The sequence below is a fragment of the Diabrotica undecimpunctata genome, chromosome 3 (genome assembly GCF_040954645.1).
Source record: "Diabrotica undecimpunctata isolate CICGRU chromosome 3, icDiaUnde3, whole genome shotgun sequence".
Classification (NCBI taxonomy): Eukaryota; Metazoa; Arthropoda; class Insecta; order Coleoptera; family Chrysomelidae; genus Diabrotica; species Diabrotica undecimpunctata.
Genome location: NC_092805.1, coordinates 127,549,221 through 127,574,122, shown reverse-complemented (window position 1 = coordinate 127,574,122; position 24,902 = coordinate 127,549,221). Strand labels below are relative to the sequence as shown.

General features: G+C 33.5%; 1 protein-coding gene across 3 annotated transcripts in view; it reads right to left on the bottom strand.

Annotated features, from left to right (window-relative positions):
* Positions 1 to 24,902, bottom strand: part of if (integrin subunit alpha inflated) — a 460,319-nt gene that overhangs the window by 111,222 nt on the left and 324,195 nt on the right. For 2 of the 3 annotated variants that reach the window (XM_072526897.1, XM_072526899.1), the window contains exons 6-7: positions 7,604 to 7,652; positions 7,392 to 7,472 (exon numbers count right to left, since the gene is read on the bottom strand). In XM_072526897.1, the coding sequence (XP_072382998.1) occupies positions 7,392 to 7,472; positions 7,604 to 7,652 (130 nt within the window). The remainder of the gene's footprint in view (positions 1 to 7,391; positions 7,473 to 7,603; positions 7,653 to 24,902) is intronic. The other variant, XM_072526898.1, reaches the window with a different exon arrangement.

Sequence of the window (24,902 nt, the reverse complement as noted above, 5' to 3'; positions counted from 1 at the left end):
TTTGGTCCAAATAACCTGTCCTTAGTCTATGTCCCAATAGTTATGACTCACCCTGTATATGTCAGTAGCTACTTGTTTCAGTTTTGTACAAGAATTTATAAAAATAATATGGCTCACAAATAAGCTTCTAATACAAAACAGCCTAAAATGCTAATGAGCAATCCCACGTTTGATTTGTTTATGAGGATTTGGAGTGAAGAGTTTTGTTGTGAAGAAAGTGATGAATGGAAAATCAGCGACAACCCGTATATAATAGATGTGTAAAAAGTTTCCACAGTTACAAAAATTAACCCAGCATAAAAATAGATAACTAAGATTGATATTATTAGAAAAATTAATATGGAGCTTACTCAGTTTATAGAGATAGGCTGCTTCAAATTTGGCTATTTGATAGCTTTAGGCTCCGTCTGTGGAGTTTTTTCCCGGGTTCTAAGTCTCCAGTTTTTATAATAATATTAATCTTAATAATATATACGTATATAAATGATAATGGTGGCAACACATTGAACAATGAGTATTTGATTGGTGCTTCGTTTGCTTAGTTACATATTTCTGTGGAGAAAGCAACATAAAAAAACTTTGAACACAAGTTAAAATTCTTTGTCCTCAACCAGTTAAATTTTGTGTTAAGTATTATAATTTAGTAATTATTAATAGCTTTAATTTGTTTAATAATTAGTTACAACATTGTCGACGTCACTTTTTTAGTTTATGTTCAAAGTGGTCCTGCACCTAACGGTAAAACAAAAAATGGATTAAATTAGATTTACACTAACCTTATTTTTCATGCGTTATCGGTGATATAACTGAGGCTATGAACTGTTGGTATCGCATCATATTATTGCAATCTTAAAATTTTATTATCAAATAATTAATAAATAAAATAGGAAATAATAATAATCACAAACCTAATATGATTTAGAGGCAATAAACCAATTAACCGTATACATGAAAAATGCAAATATAAATAATCTATATTAAAGAAGAGATAAGAAAAGGTGGATGCTGTAAAGAAATAGCTACTGCGCGTGATGTCCACTTAATCATCTTAAATAATAAATATGGACTAGGTGTTATAGCGCAATATTAGCACAAACAGTTGAAGAAACAAAAAAAAGTACGTGATAATATACACAACACCTAAATGTGTTTGCATATAGACACTATGCCAGAAAAATAGTTTAAAATACGTCTGTGGTAATAATGGATAATCTATGCCGTAATTATTTTCCCAGGCACCCTTGATAAGTGTCTCTTTAGTACAGCGTTTCTCAATATGTGGGGCGCTCCCCCCTAGGAGATTATTTAATTATTAGAAATATGATTGTATCAGTTGGTACTGTAAAATGCCAAATAAAACGAATAATAAACTTATCAGTACTCAATTAAAACTAGCTTTAATATATTAGTAACTTCCTTGGGCCTATCTCGCACAGTAAAGTTTTTAAAGAGAAGGTTTAAAGAGAAGGTTTTATATTACAATCAGCCACACTCAGTTCTTTCTCTATATTCAGTCAAGGCCTATATTTTGTCCTTAAAGCCCAGGCTTCGCAAAGGTAGGATTTTGAAAATGTGAATAATCTACAAAATGCTCTTGCTTCAACGGAGAAAAGACATCATTCACTACCGCCCAAAATTCAAAGAGTGATTTATTTCAAATTCTCTCATGATTTCGCAGCTTGCAGTTAAGTCTATGAAGATTTTCCCTTCTGCTGTTGAGAGACCTTCGGGAGTAGTTCCCCACTCGTAACTTGCTACCAACTTGTCATCAGCAAGAAAATAATTTTTAAAATTCTTAGCCAACATTCTGCCTTGTAAGTTTTGTCGCACTTATTTACATATGCAAGCATTTCTAGTTTCTTTTGTTTCACATTTCTGACCCACAGCTCCAACTTTCTACAAAATGCCCTAATTTTGTAACTGATATCCATCATACGTGTGTTTGCTCCTTGGCGTTGTAGATTCAAATTATTTAATTTCTCGAATACGTCGATGAAGTAACTTAATTTTATCAAAAATAAAGCATCTGGTAGCTTTTTGGTTTTCTGGCGGTTTTCTTCTTTTACGAAACTGGCAATTTCCTCTTTTAAATTATAAGCACGTTGTAAACATTTTCCACGTGATAACAATCTAGTCTTGCAATAAAATAATAAGCCAGAACCTCTCTGTGGATTATGTAATGGGTCCAGTCATATTACAAATATTTTTGTTTTATAAGTAGGTACTTTTACACTTTGGAATATTCCAGATATTGTACAAGCAATATCAGTGCATATTCCAACGTAATTTGTCCACTATATATTTCATCATCATAAGTGGCTCGACAATCCGTTGTGGATCTTGAGCTGCTCACGAAGAAGTCGCCACTCCTGTCGATTCCTGGCAACTTCCTTCCATCTTCTGACCCTTAGAATCTGTAGGTCTTCTTCCACATCATCTTGTGCCCTCTGGTTTTGAAAATGTTAATCTCTTCGTGTATTCGTAATCTGAATCCTAGTAATGTGTCCAGCCCATCTAAGTCTCTGCTTCTTCTTCTAATCAGAATTATTCGACGTTGGCGATCACCATTGCGAAGGCTTCTCGATCTTCTGCAATATGGAATAATTGTCCTGCATTTGATATCTGTATCTATTGACGAATGGTTTTTAACCAAGAAACTTGTTTTATTCCTACACCTCTACGGCCCTCTATTTTGCCTTTAAGGATCAGTTGTAATATTTTATATCGACTTCCCCTTACTATATGTCCCAGATAAGACATTTTTCGATGTTTAACGGTCTTTAGTAGTTCTCTATCTTTGTTGACGCTCCTTAGTACTTCTTCATTAGTTTTCCTTGCTGTCTAAGGTATCTTCAGCATTCGTCTATGGACCCACATTTCCAATGCTTCAATTTTGTTCATGATCGATACTTTTAGCATCCAAGTCTCTGCACTTTAATGAATTTCACAATGATCGGTGTATAACTGATATAATTCAAAGTTGTATCTTCGACGCCATAGCCCATTTTTATTTACGGCCCCAAAAATCTTTCTAAGAATTTTTCTCTCAAAAATACCAAGAAGTCTTTCATCATTTTGAGATAAGGTCCACGTTTCAGCCCCATATATCAAAACCGGTCTTATTAAGGTCTTGTATATATTGAGCTTTACTGCACGTTTTATATTTTTATTTTTTAAATGTTTCTAGAGGCCGTAAACAGTTCTGTTTGCTATTGCTATGCGTCTGTTTATTTCGTCGTTTGTAGGATATTTCCAGAGTTTTTTGAAACCAACATATATTTGGTTTTTTTCTCGTTTACCACAAGTCCTAATTCACTTGCCGCGTCCGCAAGCCTTGTATAACACTGCACCATGTCTCTTATACTTCTGCTCACTATAACTATATCATCAGCGAATGCGAGAATTTGCGTTTATCTATTAAAAATAGTTCCATTCATTCTAATATTTAATTGTCTGATTGCCTGTTCCAAGACAATATTAAAGACGAAACACGCCACCGCGTCCCCCTGTCTTAGACCATTATTAATGTCAAAGAACGTAGAGTTTTCTCCTTCAATTCTAACGCATGAGCTTACGTTTTGCATTGTTAGTTGGGTCAATTTAACTAACTTAGGTGGGATCCTTTTCACACTGTCATAGGTTGCTTTGAAGTCGACGAAGAGATGGTGTGTTTCTATGTTATATTCTAGTGACTTTTCTAGAATCTGTCTATGTGCTTGAATTTGATGTGTAGTTAACTTTTCAGCAGTAAATTCGCAATACATTGCCGAAGATTTTATGCGCAGATGCTAACAGAGTAATGCCCCTATAGTTCTTACACTCCAGTTGATCACCCTTTTTATGCAACGGACATATTATTACCTTTAGCCACTCTTCTGGTATCAATTCATACTTCCATATAAGTACCATTAGTTTATGGATTGCTGCAAAAAGTTGATTACCACCTTTTTTTATACATTTCTGAACAGATTTCATCGAATCCTGGGGCTTTATTGTCTTAGAGTTCTAGGATGGCATCTGACACCTCTTCTCTTGTTAAGTCTTCACTGTGTAGTTGACGTTGTAGATTTTGTTGATTTTCTTGCCACTATATATTTGCCTCATTAATAAAATATTTTAAAATATCAAAAAAAGTGAGTACTATTGCTTCGAATTCTATAGGTTTGCAGAAAAGTAGTTTTTCTATTGCCGATATACCATCACAAAATCGGGTATAGGCCATTAAATGAGCATCTTTATTGCCATCTCTTGCCTCGAATAAAAAAATATCATCACAAAACTTTTCAAGAAGCTGATGCTGTACATTTTCGGCTATATTACCAATTTGGAGCACTACTGCAAGCTGTATAGATTGCAATTGTTTGGCCAATTATTCTCCAAACATAGTTTCTACAATCTCTAACGCAGCTCGAAGAATAAGGCATTCACCAATGGTGTGAGCCTTTTTATATATGGCTACTTTATACGATAGTTTGTAAGAGGCAAGTAAAGCTTTTTCGTTCACAGACCCAGTATTTTTGAAGAATGATGTTTGCTGCTCATATAACTAACTAACTAACTAACTCATATAACATAGTTTCAATTCAAATAATTCTCGCGGCTTGTTAACGTACTCACTATGAACTGTTTCCAAATGGCGTTTAAGTTTATTAGGTTTCAGGTAAGTCTTTCTTCTTTATTTATTGTAAATTCAAAATTTAGTTATTCTTACGAATATTTTCTTGATTTTATCTTTGAAACCGTGGTCGACTATACACTTGTTGAAGTTTCATTATTGTCTAATACTCGCTTACATCTAGTTAAAAATCTATCCATAGTTGTGTATAAATTTATTGCCGTAAAGTTACGAAAATATTTTATTATAAGGAAAAACGGCACAGTAGATCTTTCATAATATTCCAAACAAATCAAAACCATGGTTGAAATTTCTCGTAAGGACGGTATATCCATCATAAATTACAGAGTGCAGATGAAAAACATTTTGACTAGCATTGTACTGTACGTGGCCGGGAGATGCTAGTTTACCTATACGGTAACGGAACGGCATTGTCAAGTTTTAATAAACTCGGTAGTTTTGAAGATGTGTAAGTAGCTCTATATTAGGACACTACGCCCAGAGTCTAGGGTACTAACATCACGCTGCACTAGGGGGATTAGTTGGTTAAAATTTTCTACGTATGATATACGTCGTTTTTTATTATAATACCAAAAAAATGGGCCCTGAATACTGAAAGGTTGAGAAACGGGGCTGTAGTAAATTAATTGACATTGTATCAAGATGTGTTTTAAGTGCCTTTTTATTTTATAAAACCCCATTTTATAAGGATATTATTTGGTAGGAACAATGTCAGTAAGCTATAAATATAAAGCCAAAAAAATATATTTGTAACAAAAACTTACACTTAATAAAAGAAAGTATAAAGTACAGTAGGGTCTCTTTTTATGCGGATTATTTTTATGCGATTTTAAAGTAAAGTTGGGCGGTTTGTATTTCATCCAAAAATTTCTGTTATTAATTATTATAATTAAAAATTAACTATTCACATCCAGATGTCAGTAAACTGAGTCTTTGTAATTCGGGGATTCCCTTGTTACATGATGTTCCTATTACATCATTGCGAATGTCGCATTAAAAGGTATAACCTGTTATTATTTTAAAATAATTTTTCTCTTAGCGGTGCTTCGTTTTATAATAAGTTGTTTAAAATTTTGTTTTATTTTTCATTAGAAGAGATTTTTGCCATCTCAATATCGTAAGTTTTATTTTTTTTATTTCTTTTTTTAAGATTTTATTTGGCCCAATGGAAAAAAAAACTTCAAAGACAATCAATTTCGTTGGAAACGAAAATTGCAATTTTAGATCGCTTTTAGACTGCTAGAATCAACTGTAAGAACAATTAAAAAGAATGAAGTTGCTATCAGAAAATCTATAATTCTGGTACAAAGTTAGGCACAGCAGATAAAGCAGCAGCAAAAATATTTCCACAGGAGCTAGCGAAAATTATTGAAGATGGGGACTATTGCGCCGATCAAGTATTTAATGCTGATGAAATGGGACTGTATTGGAAAAAAGCCTAACCGTACTTAGATCGCAAAGGATGAAAAAACTGCAAGTAAACATAAAGCAAGTAGAGATCGAGTAACATTATTACATACTTTGTAGCAATAAATCAGGAGATATGATGTTGAAACAGCTCATAATAGATACATCTCTTAGACCACGTGCTTTAAAAGGCAAAGATTTACTTTACAAGTAAAACAAGAAAAAGCAGTTGATATTAGAAATGTTAGAAAATTGATAGAAAAACACTATGATATAAACTAGAAGAGTATTGAAGAATTGAGCTATTTTAAAAACGTTTCAAAAACGAGTCAACTAAGAAAATATCCACCTGCAGACGAAATTTATAAATAATTAGTTTACTTTCAACAACAACTTTAGTAAAATAAACAGGTTCCCATGGTTTCCTATTTATCGACACGATATGAATAAATAGAAATAGTAACAAAACTATGGACCAGTTTTTTTTAAGCTTTTGTATGAATTTCTTTCAGATATTCGAAGTAATTTATCATGCCGCCTATTTCTTTTAACTTCTAGAAACTTTTTCGTTTTTATCTTGATTTTATGTAATTTTAGGAGGCTACGGGACGTATCCCTACTTTTTCAAGGCAAGTAATGTCATTTTTTAAGCAATTTTTTATATGCGCTTTTCTGTGGAACGTATCCACCGCATCAAACGAGACCTTACTGTATTAGTATTTGAAGGAAATATTGCAGATGTGGCCTAACTTCAATATCACGTAAAGTAGATCATTTATGTACATTCTGATTTCAAAAAGCAGATTGAAATAGGAGAATAGACTATGGTGAATATGTTGACTAAATTTCAGGAAATATGAATTAGATAAGAAATGTAGCATTTTAATCAGATAATGTACATACATTACAAAGCTTCCTATAGTTTTAACCAACATTCACAAAGGCAATGGCACCTTAAAAAAGTTTTTTTTAGATTTTCAAAAATAATATTCCCGGATAATTTGGTAATTCGGGAAGAAAGCGTAATTTAATTAAAATCAGCTTAAAACTACCGATGGTAATACGTATTATTGCATACGATACTTTTATTGGTTCAACTGTGGTCTGTTTTGAATATTTTTTACGCATGTTTTATACTTTCTAAGCATGGTTTTGGAAGCTAAAGTTCCAACGACAGTTCACAAGCCTTATTTTTAGATTTAAACTAAGGCATACGTGTAAATCTAAGCTATCCTGTAACAAAAAAACTCAATTTTAAAAGCTTTATTTGTGATTAATTCGTCATTTGGGGTAAGTATTGTGTGAGAAGTGATTAGATGATAGTTTTTCGATTTTTTTGGAAAGGTACCTTTGGCGCCATAGCCCACATTTCCGAAAATTCCAGGTGTATAGTTAAAATGAGCATGGGCATCTATGGAATACATTTGGCCTGAAACAGAAGAGCAATTTCGGTTGGGTATATTCTAAAAAGAGTTTCGCCAAATATTTGGATACTTTTTGCGCTACGGTTCACTAGAAGCCTGTAAAGGTATTAATAATTTAAAAAAAAGTCTTATTTACCTTGCCAATAATAACTGCCAGGAGCTCCAACGAAGAGACGATCTCCCACCTGAAATAAAGAAAAAAAAATTAGATAGGTATAAGGAAAGAAATATTATTAGATTGTTTCAGAAAAGCACATTTAATACGGATCGACAGTCCATGATAAGGATTTTGTCAATGATAGCGCGCAAGACCTTTATACATTCAGCAAGTAATGAGGAAATCCGAAATTTAATCAAAATGGACGGCATAGTAGTTGTTGTGAGTAATTAAGAAATTAGGAAGCATTAGGAAAACAGCCCAAAAGGTATATAGTTAACAATTAACATGGTAGGAGATATAGTTAACAATTAACATGGTAGGGCAATATGTTCTGAAAAATGAGCAGACCATAGGTCTAGGATATATAAGACTATAGAATAATTTTAATATAATTTAACGTAATTCATCTTGTCCGAAAAGGCTTCCTAAGCGAGATAGAGCTCTTTAAAGATGACTGCTTGTAATTAGTTTTTTTTAAATACCTCCAGAACGCATCTATTTAGAAAAACGAAAACTATTACAATTATTTATTCTACAGAATTTAGTCGATTCCATTAATTGTCAATTTCTAATACCGGTCATAGGCCTCCGTTTTGGGTAGGTCAACGGTTATTTTAAAGCATAACTTTTAAGCATTCGTGATATTTGATTATTAGATTTTCAGGTATTCTAGTACTAAAAGGTACTCATATTTTAAGTCGATTGGATAAGGATAGGAGTAATTGAGTGCATTTCCTGCAAATTGTTTGACCTGATTTGTTGCCTTTAAATGGTATGCATATGAAATATTCGGCAAAACTTATGGTTTCTACATGACGGCTGTCCGACCAACTTTAGCAGGAATGTACGAGACTTTCTTAATAATAACTACGAAGGCCACTGAATTGGAAGAGGGGTCCAATTGCTTCGTCGCAAGGTCGCCGGATTTGAATCCTTGCGATTATTGTATTTGAGGATATATAAAATCAAAATCATTTGTTTATTCCGTTCCGATAGAAAATCGTGTACAACTCTGGCTAAGGATACAAGATACTTGCAACAAATTTAGAAATAATTTTAAAATTTTTGCAAGAATTCGGCGTTCTCTAAGCAGAATGGAAAATTTATGCATATGTCATCACATTGACAATCTTTGGATGTGTACGAACTCATCACTTTATAGCCCCCCATAAAATTATTAGACCCTCCGAGATATAGTAAACTGATCACCGGCATCCTTTGAAGATAGGTAAATTCATCACCGCAGATAGGTAAACTGATCACCAGCATTTTTGCCTTAAGGCGCTGGTTTCTAATGCGGAAGATTGCCTGTGACCTGTTACACTTCTCGTTTATGTGATAGTTTATTAAATTCAGAAATTATTTTAAGCAAATTGCATTAAAATAGATATTAACATCGGGTTTCTTACGGTGTGGCCTATTAAACGTATCTGCTGATCTAAACGGTTTTGAGATCTGAAACTTCAGTAGCATAGGTGAAGTAGCAATGAAAGTATTTATGAGCATGTGCTATTTCCTTTTATATCGGAAATAATCCCCAACTTATTAACTAATTAGAAATCCATTTATTATGACAGAATGAATCAAAATGCTTAAGTAAAGTTTCCTAGCTTTTATAAACGGTCAAAACCTACATGATAAAACATTATGCTGAAAACAGCAAAAAAAAAATTAAACATTACAATGTCTTGGAACACTTGAAACACGGAACTGAATTTAAAATTGTTCGCCGATATGAAAATAAAGGAAACTACGAGAATTTGAAAAATCAGGATTTGAGAAATCTGTGTGGGTAGGCAAAAGAAAATAAATAAATAAATATATAAATAAATATATATATATATATATATATATATATATATATATATATGTATATATCTTCAATTCTTCTTCTTCTTTTTATGTAGACATGACTCTGGCTGTTTTTCAATGTGCCTCTAGTAAGTTGTCGTTCCATCGTTTTCGTGGTCTTCAGCTTTCTTGACCTTCCTAATAAGTATACGGATAACTACATGTAAACTCTGCAGTTTTATGTACACCATTGGTTTGTACTGTAGAAGCGTAGATACAAAAGTTAGAACATTGGGATGGGAATGGTAAAAACGGAAGTTGGAAAAATGGGAATGAAAGGATTAACATGGATTTGTGGTGAAATGTATATAGCTAGACTGGGTTGCCAAAACAGAATTTTTTTCTAAAAAAAAACTAATGTTTGTATTTTGAGAACGATTTCCGAAGTGGAAATTGAAACGTCAAAAAACGTACTTTAACCTTTAATTGTGGCTTATTACCAGTTAAATAGTAATTACTCTAACAAACCACAAGAAAATAGCTTCAGAACAATATTAAGAAACCGTTGTGGGCTCAGCGTTATTCAAAATTTTAGGAGATTGGAAATTTTTTACAAGAAACTTTCACATTGTCAAAATTCCATCAAATTTTTACGGAGATGTAAAGACAACAACCTAATACCAAAGGGCTTGAAGTTACGTCCAGCATATTCAAGCAGAAGGTTGGAAAACATTCTATATAGAGCCAGTTTGTCCATGATACGCGAAAGGTTACAATTTCATAGATCTAATTTATTTTTTGTTGAACAAGATATTGTAAGTATTGAAGATTTGCTTTTCGATGTAATCTCAAATTCTGATTTTGATCAAATTATTATTAGTTTACATATTGTATATGAAAACTCATATAAAAAACAAAGAAATATACATTTAAATAAATTTAATATTCTTTTAGAACAAAACAGTATATTACACTTTAGATAACCTAAATAGAAATAATGACATATTAGCGACAGTTGTCAATCTATCAAAAGACAATTAAATGCAACGGAGAGTTTAATACTGTCAAAGGGTCTAAATTTTGCTGTTACTCATCCATCCATTACAAAATAAGACATAATGAGCTCAGTGGAGAAAATATCTCAATATTTACCAACCCACGAAAAGGAAGAATACAGAGTATTATGTAAACTTGAATTGGAAAAGTCTATTAAAATTTAACAAAACATAAGCAAAGAGGAACTAAAGGCTACAAGAACTTTAAAAAATGACGACTCCATAATCACTAATGTTTGTATTTTGAGAACGATTTCCGAAGTGGAAATTGAAACGTCAATAAACGTACTTTAACCTTTAATTGTGGCTTATTCCCATTTAAATAGTAATTACCCTTAGGAAGCACTTTCGTACTACGTGAATTGGGTTAAATCGTCTTAAAATTGACCGAGGAATCTCTGGTTTTCGTTTGTCAGGAGACTTTCTGGACACCCTGTATATAGATCCATTTCTTGTAAATAGATATAGGTCCGAAATAATAATTTTCAGTATGTTTTATTTTCCTTCCATTTGGTAGTTTCTGCCATTACATTTATCTAGACATGCTGTATAAATACAAGCAACAGCAAATCATTAACAATATTAAAATCAGCCAACTTACATAATGATCTATGTAATAGATTATTAACCCATAACTCTCGAATACTCAAATAAGTAAAGTATCGATTATTTTTTTATCTACAAAGCAGCTGTTAACAACTATCGGGGCCCGGCCACTTATAAATTATGGAGCCGCACCTCGTAAGTGCTTCGTTCTTCTTTGTCTTTTGCGAGCTAGACGCTTCTTCTTTTTTCTCTTTTATTAAGCGGTGTAAAATTAGGGTTTAAAAGCCTTCAATTTAATATGCCGTAACATTGATAAAAATGCCAACAAATTACGGGCACACACAGAAGAACTCTAGAACGGTGCTTATTCGGTCGCTATAATATCTAATAAGAATCCATCGAGAAGATAAAGCGGATGACCTAGTCGTGTCTAAAAAACACAAAGCAGAATTATCAATTTAAAAGAAGAATTTTTGTTTATATTATCGATTGTAACATCTTTTATTTTTATTTCAATTTCATCTCCTTTAAGTCAGTTTCTTTATATTTGGCGGCAGCTTTAAAAAATATTATTGTGTTTCGCAAAATAAAATTATATTAATCGTATACAAAAACTCACATTTATTATTTATTATTCCTGGTAAGGTTCAATGCTCTTGTATTTAAGCTCTGTTAGAAATTACATTTCATCAAATGCAAAGGATCAGCCTATCCTTGGATGGATATGTAAAAAAACAAAACTGTTGATTTATTTATCTTGTCCTAATTTATTTGTTTTTATTCTATAAGTAGTTCCATTTCATTTCTCTCTATAGTCTTTGCATGCATCCCATCGCTACGTTTTCCATTTCCTTTTATCTGCTGCTTTTCTTTCCAAACACGGACGTTAATTTTTTGTAGAATGAATTCTTTGAGAACAAACTATCTTTTCATCTTTTTCATGGTCTGCTCTCTTTCTCTTCCATATTGATTTTTGGACAAAGCATAATTTTCGTCCGTCTTTCCTGTGCTAGTTTTTGGAGATGCCCGAGAAAACGTATTCTTCGACTACTGCCGTTATTTTTAGCCATAAACATAAAAGGGCCTTCTCCAATGTAATAAAAATTATACTGAAATGATGGCATGTCCTAAGGTAAAATGTTCCGGAAGCAAACTGAGCCCCCATTCGGATTTCCGGGTGAGGACTATTTCAGGAGGAACACCATTACAGATTAGAACAATTAGGATAGGGTTTTGGACTCTTGGTAGTCTTACTAGTGTGGAATTAGTAGATGCGATTAAAAGAAGGGGAGTACAAATTGCTTGTATTCAAGAAACTAGCTGGAAAAGAGAAATGGCGAAAGAACTAGGTGAAGGATACAAATTATGGTATGCAAGGAAAAGTAACACTAGGAGTGGAATTAGTATAATTGCTTATAGTGAAATGAAAGAACAATCAATCAATCAATCAGTTTATAACGTTCTACGCCATCTTCTGATTTCCAGTCTCCATTTATCTCGGTCGTTCTAAAGGTTTTCTTTAACTCCCCTCTCCCTTAAGTCTTTATCGATTCCTTCTCTCCAACTTAATCTCGGTCTACCTTGCTTTCTTTTTCCATGCGGTGTCCAGTTCAATACTTTCTTTGTTATTCTGTGTTCATTCATTCTTTGGACGTGTTCATTCCATCTTAGTTGATTTATTCTGATGTCCTCTGTTATATTGAGCTTAACACCCATAATTTCTCGTATCCTTTCGTTTCTAACTTTGTCTAATCTTGATTTTCCAGCCGCTCTTCTCCAGAGGTCCATTTCTGTTGCTTCTAATGCTTTTTAAGTTTTTTCCTTTCAGTGACCATGCCTTTCTTCCATATGTTACAATTCTTTTTATAATGCTGTTATAGATTTTGTACTTGTTTTCTTTGGATATTGTTTTGTGCCACAGTACACTGTTTAATTGCCTAATGGCTTGTCTTCCTTGGTTATTTCTATGTTTAATTTCTTCTTCTAATTTGCCATTATTGGTTATTTACATGCCTAAATATTTTGTATTTTTGACCGTGATTTATTTCTCGCTGTATTTCTTCCAAGATTAGATTTTGTTGAATTCCCCCAATACACATGTATTCAGTTTTCTTGATATTTACTTCTATCCCTCATAGTTCGTATTTTTCGATAAGTTCACACGTCATATATTCGAGGTCTTCATAGTGTTATCCGTGGTCCAGTATTGTTTGTCTGTTAAAATAAATGTCTTGACGGACCCCTAGACGAGAAGCGAGTGTCCTTGTATTTTCCTTCGACGTGTTCTTCTATTAATTATTTATCTGTTTCGTTTTAGGGATATCGCTATGCATTTGTCTGAGAGAAATAATCTGTACTTATGTGTATATACTTTCTTAAGGAATATATTATTAGCTTTCGAGACTGGCTGAATGACGAAAGTCTATGCCACAAAAAAAATTCATAGTCTTGGGCCATCACTATCTGGTCGTCTACAAAACTCAATGTGTGCAATATTGCGCCGTTTAAAGGAATGTCCATCTTTCTGCATTTTCTTTTCCACGTCTTCATCGCTTGCTCCGAGTAGATCTTAAACAAAGTAGGAGACAAGCAGCATCCTTGTTTGAGTCCTTTGCTGATAGTGAAAACCTTGGATACCTCCTGACCTTTCTTTATTTTATTGTGTTGTTCTTGTAGAGGTCTTGAACAGCCTTGATTAAGGTTACACTAATTTTTGTTTTCTCGAGAGCTTTCCAGAGTTTTTGTTGTGGCACACTATCATAAGCTGTTTTAGGGTCCACGTAGAGGAGATGTATTGGTCGATTTCGTGCTACTTTTTTTTCAATTAGCTGTGTAACAGTAAACACATGGTCAATAGTTGATCTACCTGCTCTAAAGCCGGCCTGTTCTTCGGCCTCCATATCACAGAATTCATCTTCCATTTTGATGAGTTTCCCGTAAACTCTCGAAATGGTGCTAAGGACTGCGATTCCTCGATAATTGTCACATACATCTTTACTTCCCTTCTTATGTATTGTCGTGATACACGATGTCTTCCACTCTTCCGGTATACTCTCTCCGTTAATACATTTTTGGTAAAGGCTGGCTAGTTGATTATATAATTTGCTTGGACCGTAATTAAGTAGCTCAGGTGGGATATTACCAGGGCCTGGTGATTTTCTATTCTTTAATGCTTGGCATACTCGTGCTACTTCTTTGTCGTCAGTCCTAATTGGGGAAACTATTGTATGTGTTTGCACATCTGATTGTGTTTGAGGTGTTTGCAAATATTCTGCCCTTTCTTCCGGTAGTAGATTTGCGAAGTATTTGTCCTATTTATCTAGGCTGATCGATGAGATGATATCTTTAGTCTTATCTTGTCGAAGAGATAGAAGTATTTTCTAGCTTTCGGTGCTTCTGCTACCCCCCAAGTAAGTGTTTATTCTGGAGCAGTTTCTTTCCCAGCTTTCGTTTTTCTTCTTAGTTATCGCACCTCGTACGTTTCTTTAGAGGCTGTTTGATATTCGTTTTTACTTTGATCAGTATTTATACTTAAGTGTTTGTGGTATGTGGTATTTATCTCGTTTAATCTTCATTGTTTCTTCGATTTTTTCATACCACCAGGGGATATAATAGATAACGTAGTAAAAGTTGTAAGAATGAGCGATTATGTAAATTATTGTTAGTGAAATTTGTAATTGATAAAAAAGTATTAAATGTTGTGCATGTATGTGTGTCTGTGTGTACGTGGGTGTGTGTTTGCGTGTCCGTTCTCCTCAAATAGGGCTCAGTGAGAATGGAAGAAAAGCTTTCTATGATCAATTAGGAGACAGATTAAGTGATATTTAATCACAGGAAATAGTCATAATATGAAGTAATTTTAATATACCTGTGGGCTAATCTAAGACAGTATATGAAACAATACATGGAGAACTAGGCTCTGGAACTATAAATAAAGCTGGAGATGATATGCTTGAACTAGCAACAGCATTAGATATAGTAACTGTTAACACATTCTGTTAGAAGAGAGAAACTTAACTTATTACGTACAAAAGAGGATAATATCACTCTCAAACAGATTATTTCATGACAGGAAAAGAAGGAAAGAGTTAGTAAGACAGTAAGCCAACACCATAGGTTGCTTCGGCTAGGCATCGAAGTAAAAAGCGAAACTATACCAAAATATCGGAGAGGACCACAAAGAATCGGGTAGTGAATGTTAAAAACGATAAGAAAAAAGGTCTGTTCGAGGCAAAAATAGTAGAAACAATGTGTAGGAATATGTAAGGAAGTCCTAATATAATTTGGAGATTGGTGGCCTGTATCATTAGATGTACTGCTATTAAAATACTTGGAAAAACGTCAAGAAAGAAGTTTCAGAATAAAGAGACCTGGTGGTAATCAAACGAAATTAAAAATATAAAAGATAAGATAAAATTATACAGTGGCAAGAAAACACGTCGGACACAGATCGTCATAAGTATATGAAAAGATATATAAAGTAGCCAAGCATAGGCAAAGAAATCAAGATAGTTTTATCAGATTAAATGTATCAGAGACGAAAATAATTAAATACTATTTAACGAAAAGGATATAAAAAAGAGAAGGAAAAAGTACTTTGCCAGTTTATTAAATAATGAGTTTGGCAGGAGACCAGTTGAGTTAACGGAGACAGTAACAGCAATGGTTACCAAAATAACAAACATGGAAGTGGTTTAAGCAGTTCTAAACACAAAGAAAAGTAAATCAGTTGGACCAGATGATATTCCGGTGAAAGTATGAACAGCATTAACGTTAGCTAACGGGTTTACTTAATAGAATTAAAGAAGTAGAATAAATGCCAGACGGATGGAGAAGCAGTAAATTAGTTCTTGTTTACAAAACAAGCTAGATATACAACAATGAACAAACAACAGGGCGATAAAATTAATTCATCACAAAATAAAAAAATTAAAGAGAGTAATTGATAGGAGGGATACCTGAAGAAACCGGAATATCCAATAATCAGTTTGGTTTATGCAAGACAGATCAAGAACGGATGCAATTTTCATACTAAGGCAGTTGATAGAAGAATACAGTAATAACGAAAACATCGCTGGAAGAAGCTAACTGGACTTGGTTGTTGTCAGTTCGTTGTTACCACTCGTTGGGCCACGTCCATTTTTTTGAGTAGAATCTGTATGTTCCATTAAAAATAAAATTCTTTTATAAAATTTATTACTTTAATTATGTAATTTAAGGGTTTCAACTATTTTATAGACAATTTTACTAAAAATGGTCCAACAGGACTGAAAACGTTCTGAAACTTTATAAATCCAAATGATGAAATGGTTGCTGGTGTGAGCACATACTCATGAATGTTACAGAAATAAGTCTTCTACTCACTATCCGTAATAGGTTTTATTAAAGTTAAAAAAGAAGACAAAATGAGCTACCAGTTTCGCTGTTGCAAATTTGCATGACCAAAAGATGCTATTTTGGGCTCAATCTCCTTCTTTAATCCTCAATTATATCGAGAAATCCAAAGGCAAAACTCATACAAGACAATTACACGCTCAGTCCTAACATATGGTTCAGAGACCTGCACTATAACAAAAAGTAATAAAAACATGTTAGGATGTTTCGAAATAATAGTAATAAGGTGAATTTATGAAACGTGAATTATGATGGAGTGTGAAGAAGGCGATACAACTTCGAACTTAAGTGAATATACCAAGAACCAGATATCGTAAAATATAACGTAAGATTGGACGTCTGAGGGCATGCAATGAAGATGGAACAAAATGAACCAACTAGAAAAACGCTCCTTGATAGACCCATTAGTCAGAGAAGAAGAGGAAGCACCAGAACAAGGTTCCTTGATAACATCGATGAAGACATGAGAAATATGGCAATATGTGTCTGGCGGAGGAAGGCGATGTATAGGGATGACTGAAGTAAAATTCTTGAGGAGACTAGAACCCACGCAGGGTTGTAAAGCCAGAATGATGATAATATCATGTTGGATACCATATTCGCCATCGTGACTTTATCAATAGCAGCTCTATATAATGATGTAGTCGAATGATGTTTTCGTACCATCGGTTTAGAGTTTTTGGCCATGATGTTCTGCTTCTACCAGCACTACGTTTACCTTGGATCCTTTCCTGAATGATCAGATGCAAAAGTTAATAATATTTTTAAGGGTGTCTCATAATGTGACACTTTTGATAAATAAAATAATTTAACAATTTATATTTTTACTAGTTTACTTTCCTTTCGTAAAATTTCTTGGTTGCTTTCTTACGTAGCAACAAAATTTCGGTAATTTAGAACTGCAAGGTGAATAACTTGTTAATTTCTTAAAAGATAAATAACACTGTGTTCACCTTCTTTACATACCTAGCTGGTCCTTTTTGCTTTGTTTACACTGCGTATAATAAAAACGTACAAACATGCTGCAGAACACTAGTCATCTCGTTTTAAAAGTACTTTTAATCTCTTAATCTGATTGACACCCATGACCGTACGGCGAAAAGTCAAATGAAAGAGCGTTTAACGAAGTGCCAGAGGGCCTGTACTAAATCATTTTTGGATGTGGTAACATCTTTTTTAATTATATTTATTAAAAGGTAATCAAGTTAAGCACTGTTATGACTCAGTGGTTTTTTTCAATTGTATAGCACGGATAATATACTCGTGACATAAATGGAAGCATCTCATGAGAGGTTTCGCTTCAATAGGATTTTTTATTATAATTACTAATGACTTTCTTGACATATTAATATATCGGATATATTGTATGAGTACAGTCCGTTTCAAAAACGCTAGATAAATAATACAAGAAGCATGCTACATTATATTATACCAAATGGCCGAAAAATATTCGAAAAACTGTTTAACTAAAAAAATTAACTATAATTATTAAAAACATAGATTAATGGAAAACTTATTCATAACATACCAGCCCGTAGGATATTGGTTATAGACAATGCACCATATCACAATATGTAAGTTCAAAAATGTCCCACTATGGAGTGTAGAAAAGGCGAAATGAAGGAGTGTTAAGACAGCAGAACATTTAATTTTCAGAAGAAATGATACAGACAAAATTATATAGCATAATAAAAATTCACAAATCGAGATCTAAAACGTATGAGATATTAGGGGGGTCCGACAAGTACTTAGCCTACAAAAGAAAAACGAAAATTTTGGAAAAGTAGTGATTTATTTCTCAAAATGGTCTCCTTTTAGCTCGATACACATGATCCAGTAATGCTAGAACTTCTTTAACCCGTCTGAAAAATACGTTTTCTCGAGGTCTGCAAAGTAGGCTTCCGTGGCGACATTGACCTTTTCATTCGACTTAAATTTCGACGAGTGCCTTTTTTAAGTTTGGAAACAAAAATAAGTCGCACGGGGACAAATTTGGAGAATACGGTGGATGGGACAACAGTTCGTAGCACAATTTAACCAATTTCGCCATGGTGACAGCGGAAGCAACGGCAATCGGCATAATAATTCGGCTTAGTAGAGCCTTGTGACCGTTTTGCCCTTTTTCAGGTAGTCGATGTAGATCACTCTTTGTAAATCCCAGATTTTGTGGATAGGACAGGATTTTGAGGCTAACTACTTATCGGACCTCCTACATAGATCAGATTATGAATGATGCAGGTCAATCTGTCTTAAGGATACCACCGTACCCAAAGATTTAAATACCATTTAATATGGGCTGCTCTAAAACAATGTATGGCAGATAAAAATGTAGAATTGAAATTTCAAAATGAAGTATTGTAATGAATTTTTCTCCAAATTTCTCCAAAAGGAGTGGAAGAAATATTGCGAACACGATATTTCTTTTGAGCGTTATTCTATGGAAAAGAAACCTGCCCTAGATTTAATTGTAGATGAATTAATAAAACATTTGCAGGAAGATATTGAGAATGATCACGTGGATTCTCTGGAAAAAAGCAGCTCGGACACAGAAGACGAACCTTTTGAACCTTAACTATAATCTAGTCTTTTGTGGTAGGTACCTATGTTAAAAATTAAATTATCTCAAGTTTCTTGTGTAGTCAAGTTTAATTTTTTTATGAGTAATTTTTATTTAAAAGAAAAATAAATATATCACACGTTTTTACATCTATAAAAATGTGAATCATCTCATATTTAAGTGATAACGGTATTGTTATACACTAATTACCGGCATATATTAGTCACAACACATTCTACAGACACATACCTATCTTTTTCTACAACAAATGAGTAATTTTGAAAATTGTTTCCATTCAAGAAGTTCCTTTACAAATTAAGCGCACACTATGCATACTTGTACGGAGTTTAGCAATAAGGAGAGATAACGCATTATGCATATTTTTTCTTCCGAATACGTTCTCATGCATTTTCTCGCAGATCACACAATTACAGGAAGTTAGAACATCGCCCTTACAAAACTTGGAAGTATTTCGTGATTATTTTTTAGTTCCAATATCAACTGGCCTATTTTGGATGATCTTGTTTTAACTAGAATTACAATTACAACGGTTAGTTTGAATTTTGTATTGTTTTTCCGAGATTTCCATCAATTTAGATATAATGGGATATTCTATGGTTTTAATGTTTGATTTTTTAATAACTAAATGTATGTATGTTCCTCAATACATCCAGATAAAACATGGTAAGTTAACAGTTTTTGAATTGGTTATGTAGACGGCGAAAGGCGAAACATATTTTTCAAAATGGAAATACACAAAGTGTTCGTGAACAAGAATTGGCAATTAATTTAAGCCGTTGTCAAGGGAACAATGGGCTTAGCTAAAACGATCCTATGTCTTACAAATTTAACGCCAATAAAAGTAAAATATTTGTTTTAAGATGACGACAGCGAGCACTGTTTTCGATATTACGTAGTGGCTAGTGCTACGGCCAAAATTCTGAAAGGTCATCAATATGTTACTACATACAGTCCCGGCATAAGCAGGATTACATCGGCATTATAGAACATTAAGGATTAATTACTTGTATTTTTTATACCTATCGTTATTCACTCCTTGTTTTTAAAATCTACAAGAAATTAATTAAGTTTTCTTTCTAAGAAAATATTTTGAAGTGTTCAGTTGTAAACAGATTTCTTTAAAAAACAAAAACTGGATTTTAGTTTATAGGGCATTTAATAGTATCAACTTTGGTTATCCTTTTATTAACAGTAGTTTAGTAGAGATCTGGATTAAAACGCCTTAGGTGTCTAACGTAAATTGTACCTGGATGGGAAGAAAGGGGCCTAGAAGTTGGGTCCTACTGTGGGTAACATAAAAATTATATCAAGGGGATTTTTAGTCTGATCCCGCTAAGAACTTCCAAATTATCTTTACGGGTTTTTTCTTCGCCAAAATTAATACCACCAACTGATATTTCCAACTTTTATTAAACTAACAAATTTACAACGTTATGTCAGTTTCGCCATTCTTAAATCTCTCCTTGTAGATTGCCCACCCGGGCGAGAGTCCATTATGCACATTGGATGAGTCCAATAGTCGTACAGTTGCAACTACACAATGTTGCCAGACTGACCTAAAAATCCCGTTATTATGACAAAATGAAAAGTCCTAAACATTCCCCCCACATTGAAATAACAATTTCAACATAAAGCTTGAACATGTAAAAACTGAAAAATATAAAATTGTAACATAACCAATGTTTATATATGTAAAGAATGAACACTTAATCACTATGATTGTCCTGGGAGGGAACACAGTTTTGAAATAGAACGTTTGTATTCTCCTAGTTGAGTTTTGACCAAGATTTCCGTCTGGACCACAGAACAGTTCCTTCACTCTTCCTAATCGGCACTGGGATAGTGGCAGATTGTCTTCCTTGATGCTAACCAAGTGTCCAGTTTGAAGATTACTGGAATTCTTCATCCATTTGTGCCTTTGTTGCAATTCAGTAAGGTACTCACTCGACCATCTACTCCAAAAATGTTGATGTAGCATCTGTACATGTTGCCAACGAGACATATGATTCACTGATATCTCATTAAGACTTGGATCAGGAGCTGCAGTGAGTTTGCGTCCAATAAGGAAATGGGAAGGTGTTAATACATCAAGGTCGTCAAGACTAGAGGAAAGAGGGACCAAAGCACGGGAGTTTAGAGCCGCTTCAAGCTGTGCACAAAGAGTACTAAATTTCTCGTATGTAAGAGGAGAGTTAACCAAAAGTCTTCTTAAATGATGTTTACATGATTTCACGGCCGCTTCCCATAAACCCAAAATAATTTGTGATTTTATGGGAAACGTATTACTAATTGTTTGTGATTCCTGTTCCAAAAAGTTTTGTAATTCTTTTAATTCAATATTTGCCCCAATATAGTTTGACCCATTATCTGAATAAATTTTAAATGGTTTGCCCCTGCGACAAACCTTCGAAAACATGCCATCCAGGCTTCCATGAAAATGAACAAAAATTTAACCAAATAAAAGAAAAAAACTCAGATATCCTACATGTTACAGGATTGGTTTAGGTAAAATAAAAAATATGATAAATATGCTATACCTTTTTTTAAAATCAATATACATATATATCCAAAAAACAAGAAATAATCACAAGATTGTCAAAAAAATTAAACAATACAAAGTTGTTATTATAGCTGTATTTATTACTCGCTGAATCATAATGGAGATATTAATTTATATCGTACAAACAGAAATGTCCGTTACAAATTGATATCTTCTTACATATGTATAAAAAAAGTAAATATTAATTTTTCTCGATGACCTGGTAAAATATTTGTGTTAAAGATGATCTCATTAAGATAGTATAGCACGAATATACTTTTTCTCAGGGATTTTTAGGTTTTTTTCTACAAGAAATTTATATTCATGGATAAATATGTGTGTTTCTTTATTAAAGGTTAAAATTCAACTCACTTAAAAAACTAACTGAACAAATACTGTATCTATTTTATCTATATGAGATTGTGATATCTTGTGATTGTAAGTTTGTGTATCAGATAACAAAACACTTCTTGGATCACATAAACACATTAGACCACTTACATCTGCTGATACATATGGCTAGTTCATCCCTTATACCCTCATAGGCGTCACCGTCATAGAGGGTACGGTTTTTTACAGTCTCCCCCCTGGCATCGAACTCATTAGATGAGGGGCAAGCAGAAGATGCAGGTTTCTTCCTAGGACGTCGTCGTCTTGGTCTTGGCATTACAGACGATTGAGTTTCAACACTATTGAGTTTAGCGTGTGTAAGAGCGGATACGTGGAACACACCAATGGCAGTAGGAGTGTCCACTTCACAAAGCTTGTTTTGGCCTATAATAAATCTCCTTCTTTGAATGGACTAGGTTCCTTCAAACGTCGACCAGCATATTTCTTTTGACTCTTTTGGGAGTTTTCATGATTCATCCTCGATACATGCTATGTTTCAGCCATGCGTTTTAGGTATGGGTTTATCTGAGCCATAAAATTCTTAGATTCTACAACTTGGCGGATATCTCGATTAACTTGATCTAGTCTATCAAACACTGACTAAAGATCATTTAAATGTTCATCACATGAGCTGGATCGTACGATAAGATCGTCTAGGTAACTTAAAATCACAACGTTACTAAGACCACGGCGAAAACGGTCCATGAGTCTTTAAAAAGGCATTGAAGCTCCTTTGAGACCAAAAGGCATCCGTAAGTACTGGTTATTAATATCTAAATGGGAATAAGCCACAATTAAAGATTAAAGTAAGTTTATTGTCGTTTCAATTTCCACTTCGGAAATCGTTCTCTAGCAGAGAACCTGAAACAGTACACCATTGCTTACACGACTGGGAAGCCCTAAATTGCAGGCGACAAACACTTTTTCATTATTAAGTGACTCCAAAAACATCCATTCACTAAACCTGTACAAACTGGTAGCGGATATCAGAATTTTTCGCAAGAGGTCAAAAGTCAATTGGCTTCAGTACGGTAGGTTTATAACAGACAGCATTAAAGGAAAATAATCACAAAATCGATGTACATAAAAAAAATTGCAGAGCCGGGGTGGAAGAATATAGGAAGAATATAGGAAAAATTAGTGAAGCGTTATGTGCAATATTGGGCGAATTAAGCTAAGAATACTATTAAAAACATCAAACAGCATGTTTCTACAAATATTACGTGGGAAAAGATAAAATATTTTACAACTGATTCTAAAAGGAAACAATTTAGGCTCATTTTAACATTATAGATTTAAAATATACATAATAAAAGGCATCTTATTCTAATCATTAACAATAAGATTAAAATCCAAATTTTTAGATAATTTGGATAATTGAATGTAACAAAAACCTATGATTTCGACTAAAATCTGAAATTATGAAATAATTGTAAAATAGAATCATTGTTGGTATAGTAATTTATCTTGGCACAAGGCAGTTTACTTCGGATTACTGTCTATTAATTTCACAGAGAATCGGGATCATGAAAGCCGAGCATAACTCATACATACATCAAATCTGAGATATACAGATATCACGTCCGTTGTCGGAGGAGTAGCCACTGTATTTACATTATCAATGTTACCTTTATGGGAACCAACGAATGCACAGCGAGCGGTAGGTAAAGGTATTTATGTAGGTACTTAAAAATCGCTACCAACTACATTTGGAATGATAAAATCTACTCTGATTCTGATTCCACTTTATGCATCACGATCGGATGACGGATGATGAAAAATCCATTCGGAAACGTTCATCCTTTTCTTAAGGAAGATTGCTAATCACGAATCTACCAGTAACGAACTAAAGTAAGATGTCGACGAAACGGATGCGCTATAACTCCTTAGCATTTGTTCCTTCTAAGATTGTTCAACGGTTGTTTTAACATTTCAAAATTCAAATATATACTTTTTGTAACTAATAATATGTATGTTGTAAATTTATTTTTTTCCTACAAAAATCCCAAATATCGTGATTAGTAGCAAAAAATAATTTACGGTTTGTTTACATATGTGAATTTAAAAAGGCTTCGTAATAAGGCAGGGAGAAAATTCCGAAAAAAAAAACTCAAACTTCCGAAAAAGTGATAAGTGTAAGTAAGGTTATTTACAATTCGAAACAGTCATATTGGTGGAACTCTGTCCGTTAGTTTTGCGACATTTCCAAAGTTAAAAATACTTCTGCTAACAGAGGACTGATAAGAGCTGGATTTTTGAGCGATTGAAGCGGATCTAGTTTCTTTCGCGATCCTTAGAAACAGATATGATGTACATGGGCAGTGATGATAACGCGTCAGAAGGCAAGAAGAGAAAAGATAGAGGGTCAACTTCACCTTTCCTGCGGAACAAAAAAACTGCAAGAACCCGAAGCAAAATAAAACATGAAAGGGAAGAAGATTCAGAGGATGAGGTTGACGTTATGAGTATGTTCAAGAAGATAACGGGAGAACTGAAAGAAATCAGGAATATAAATAAGAAATATAGAAAAGAGATGATAGCGCTGAAAAAAGAAAATTTAAAGATAACGCAAGAATTGGAAGAATCACAAAATAAATTAACCCAGGTTGAAAACAAAGTAGAACGAATTGAAAAACAGATGAAAAGAAATAACATACCTAGTAATTACGGATCTACCAATAGTCGCAACAGATGAAACACTCTTAAGAAATAACGTAAAAGATTTTATACAAAAGCACCTAAAAGAGGATGTCGAAATAGAATCTGCAACGAAACTAAAAAACAATATATATCTGGCACAAATGAAGGATTCTGGCGAAAAAAATAAGGTAATGAAAGAAAAAAGCAAACTCAGGTTTCTGACTGGAGGAAAGATCTTCATCAACGATGACCTGACCGAAAAGGAAAGACACATGAGGCATGAAATTGTAAATAAAGGCAAGGAATTAAGAGATAAAGGTAAAAATGTGAAGATAGGGTACA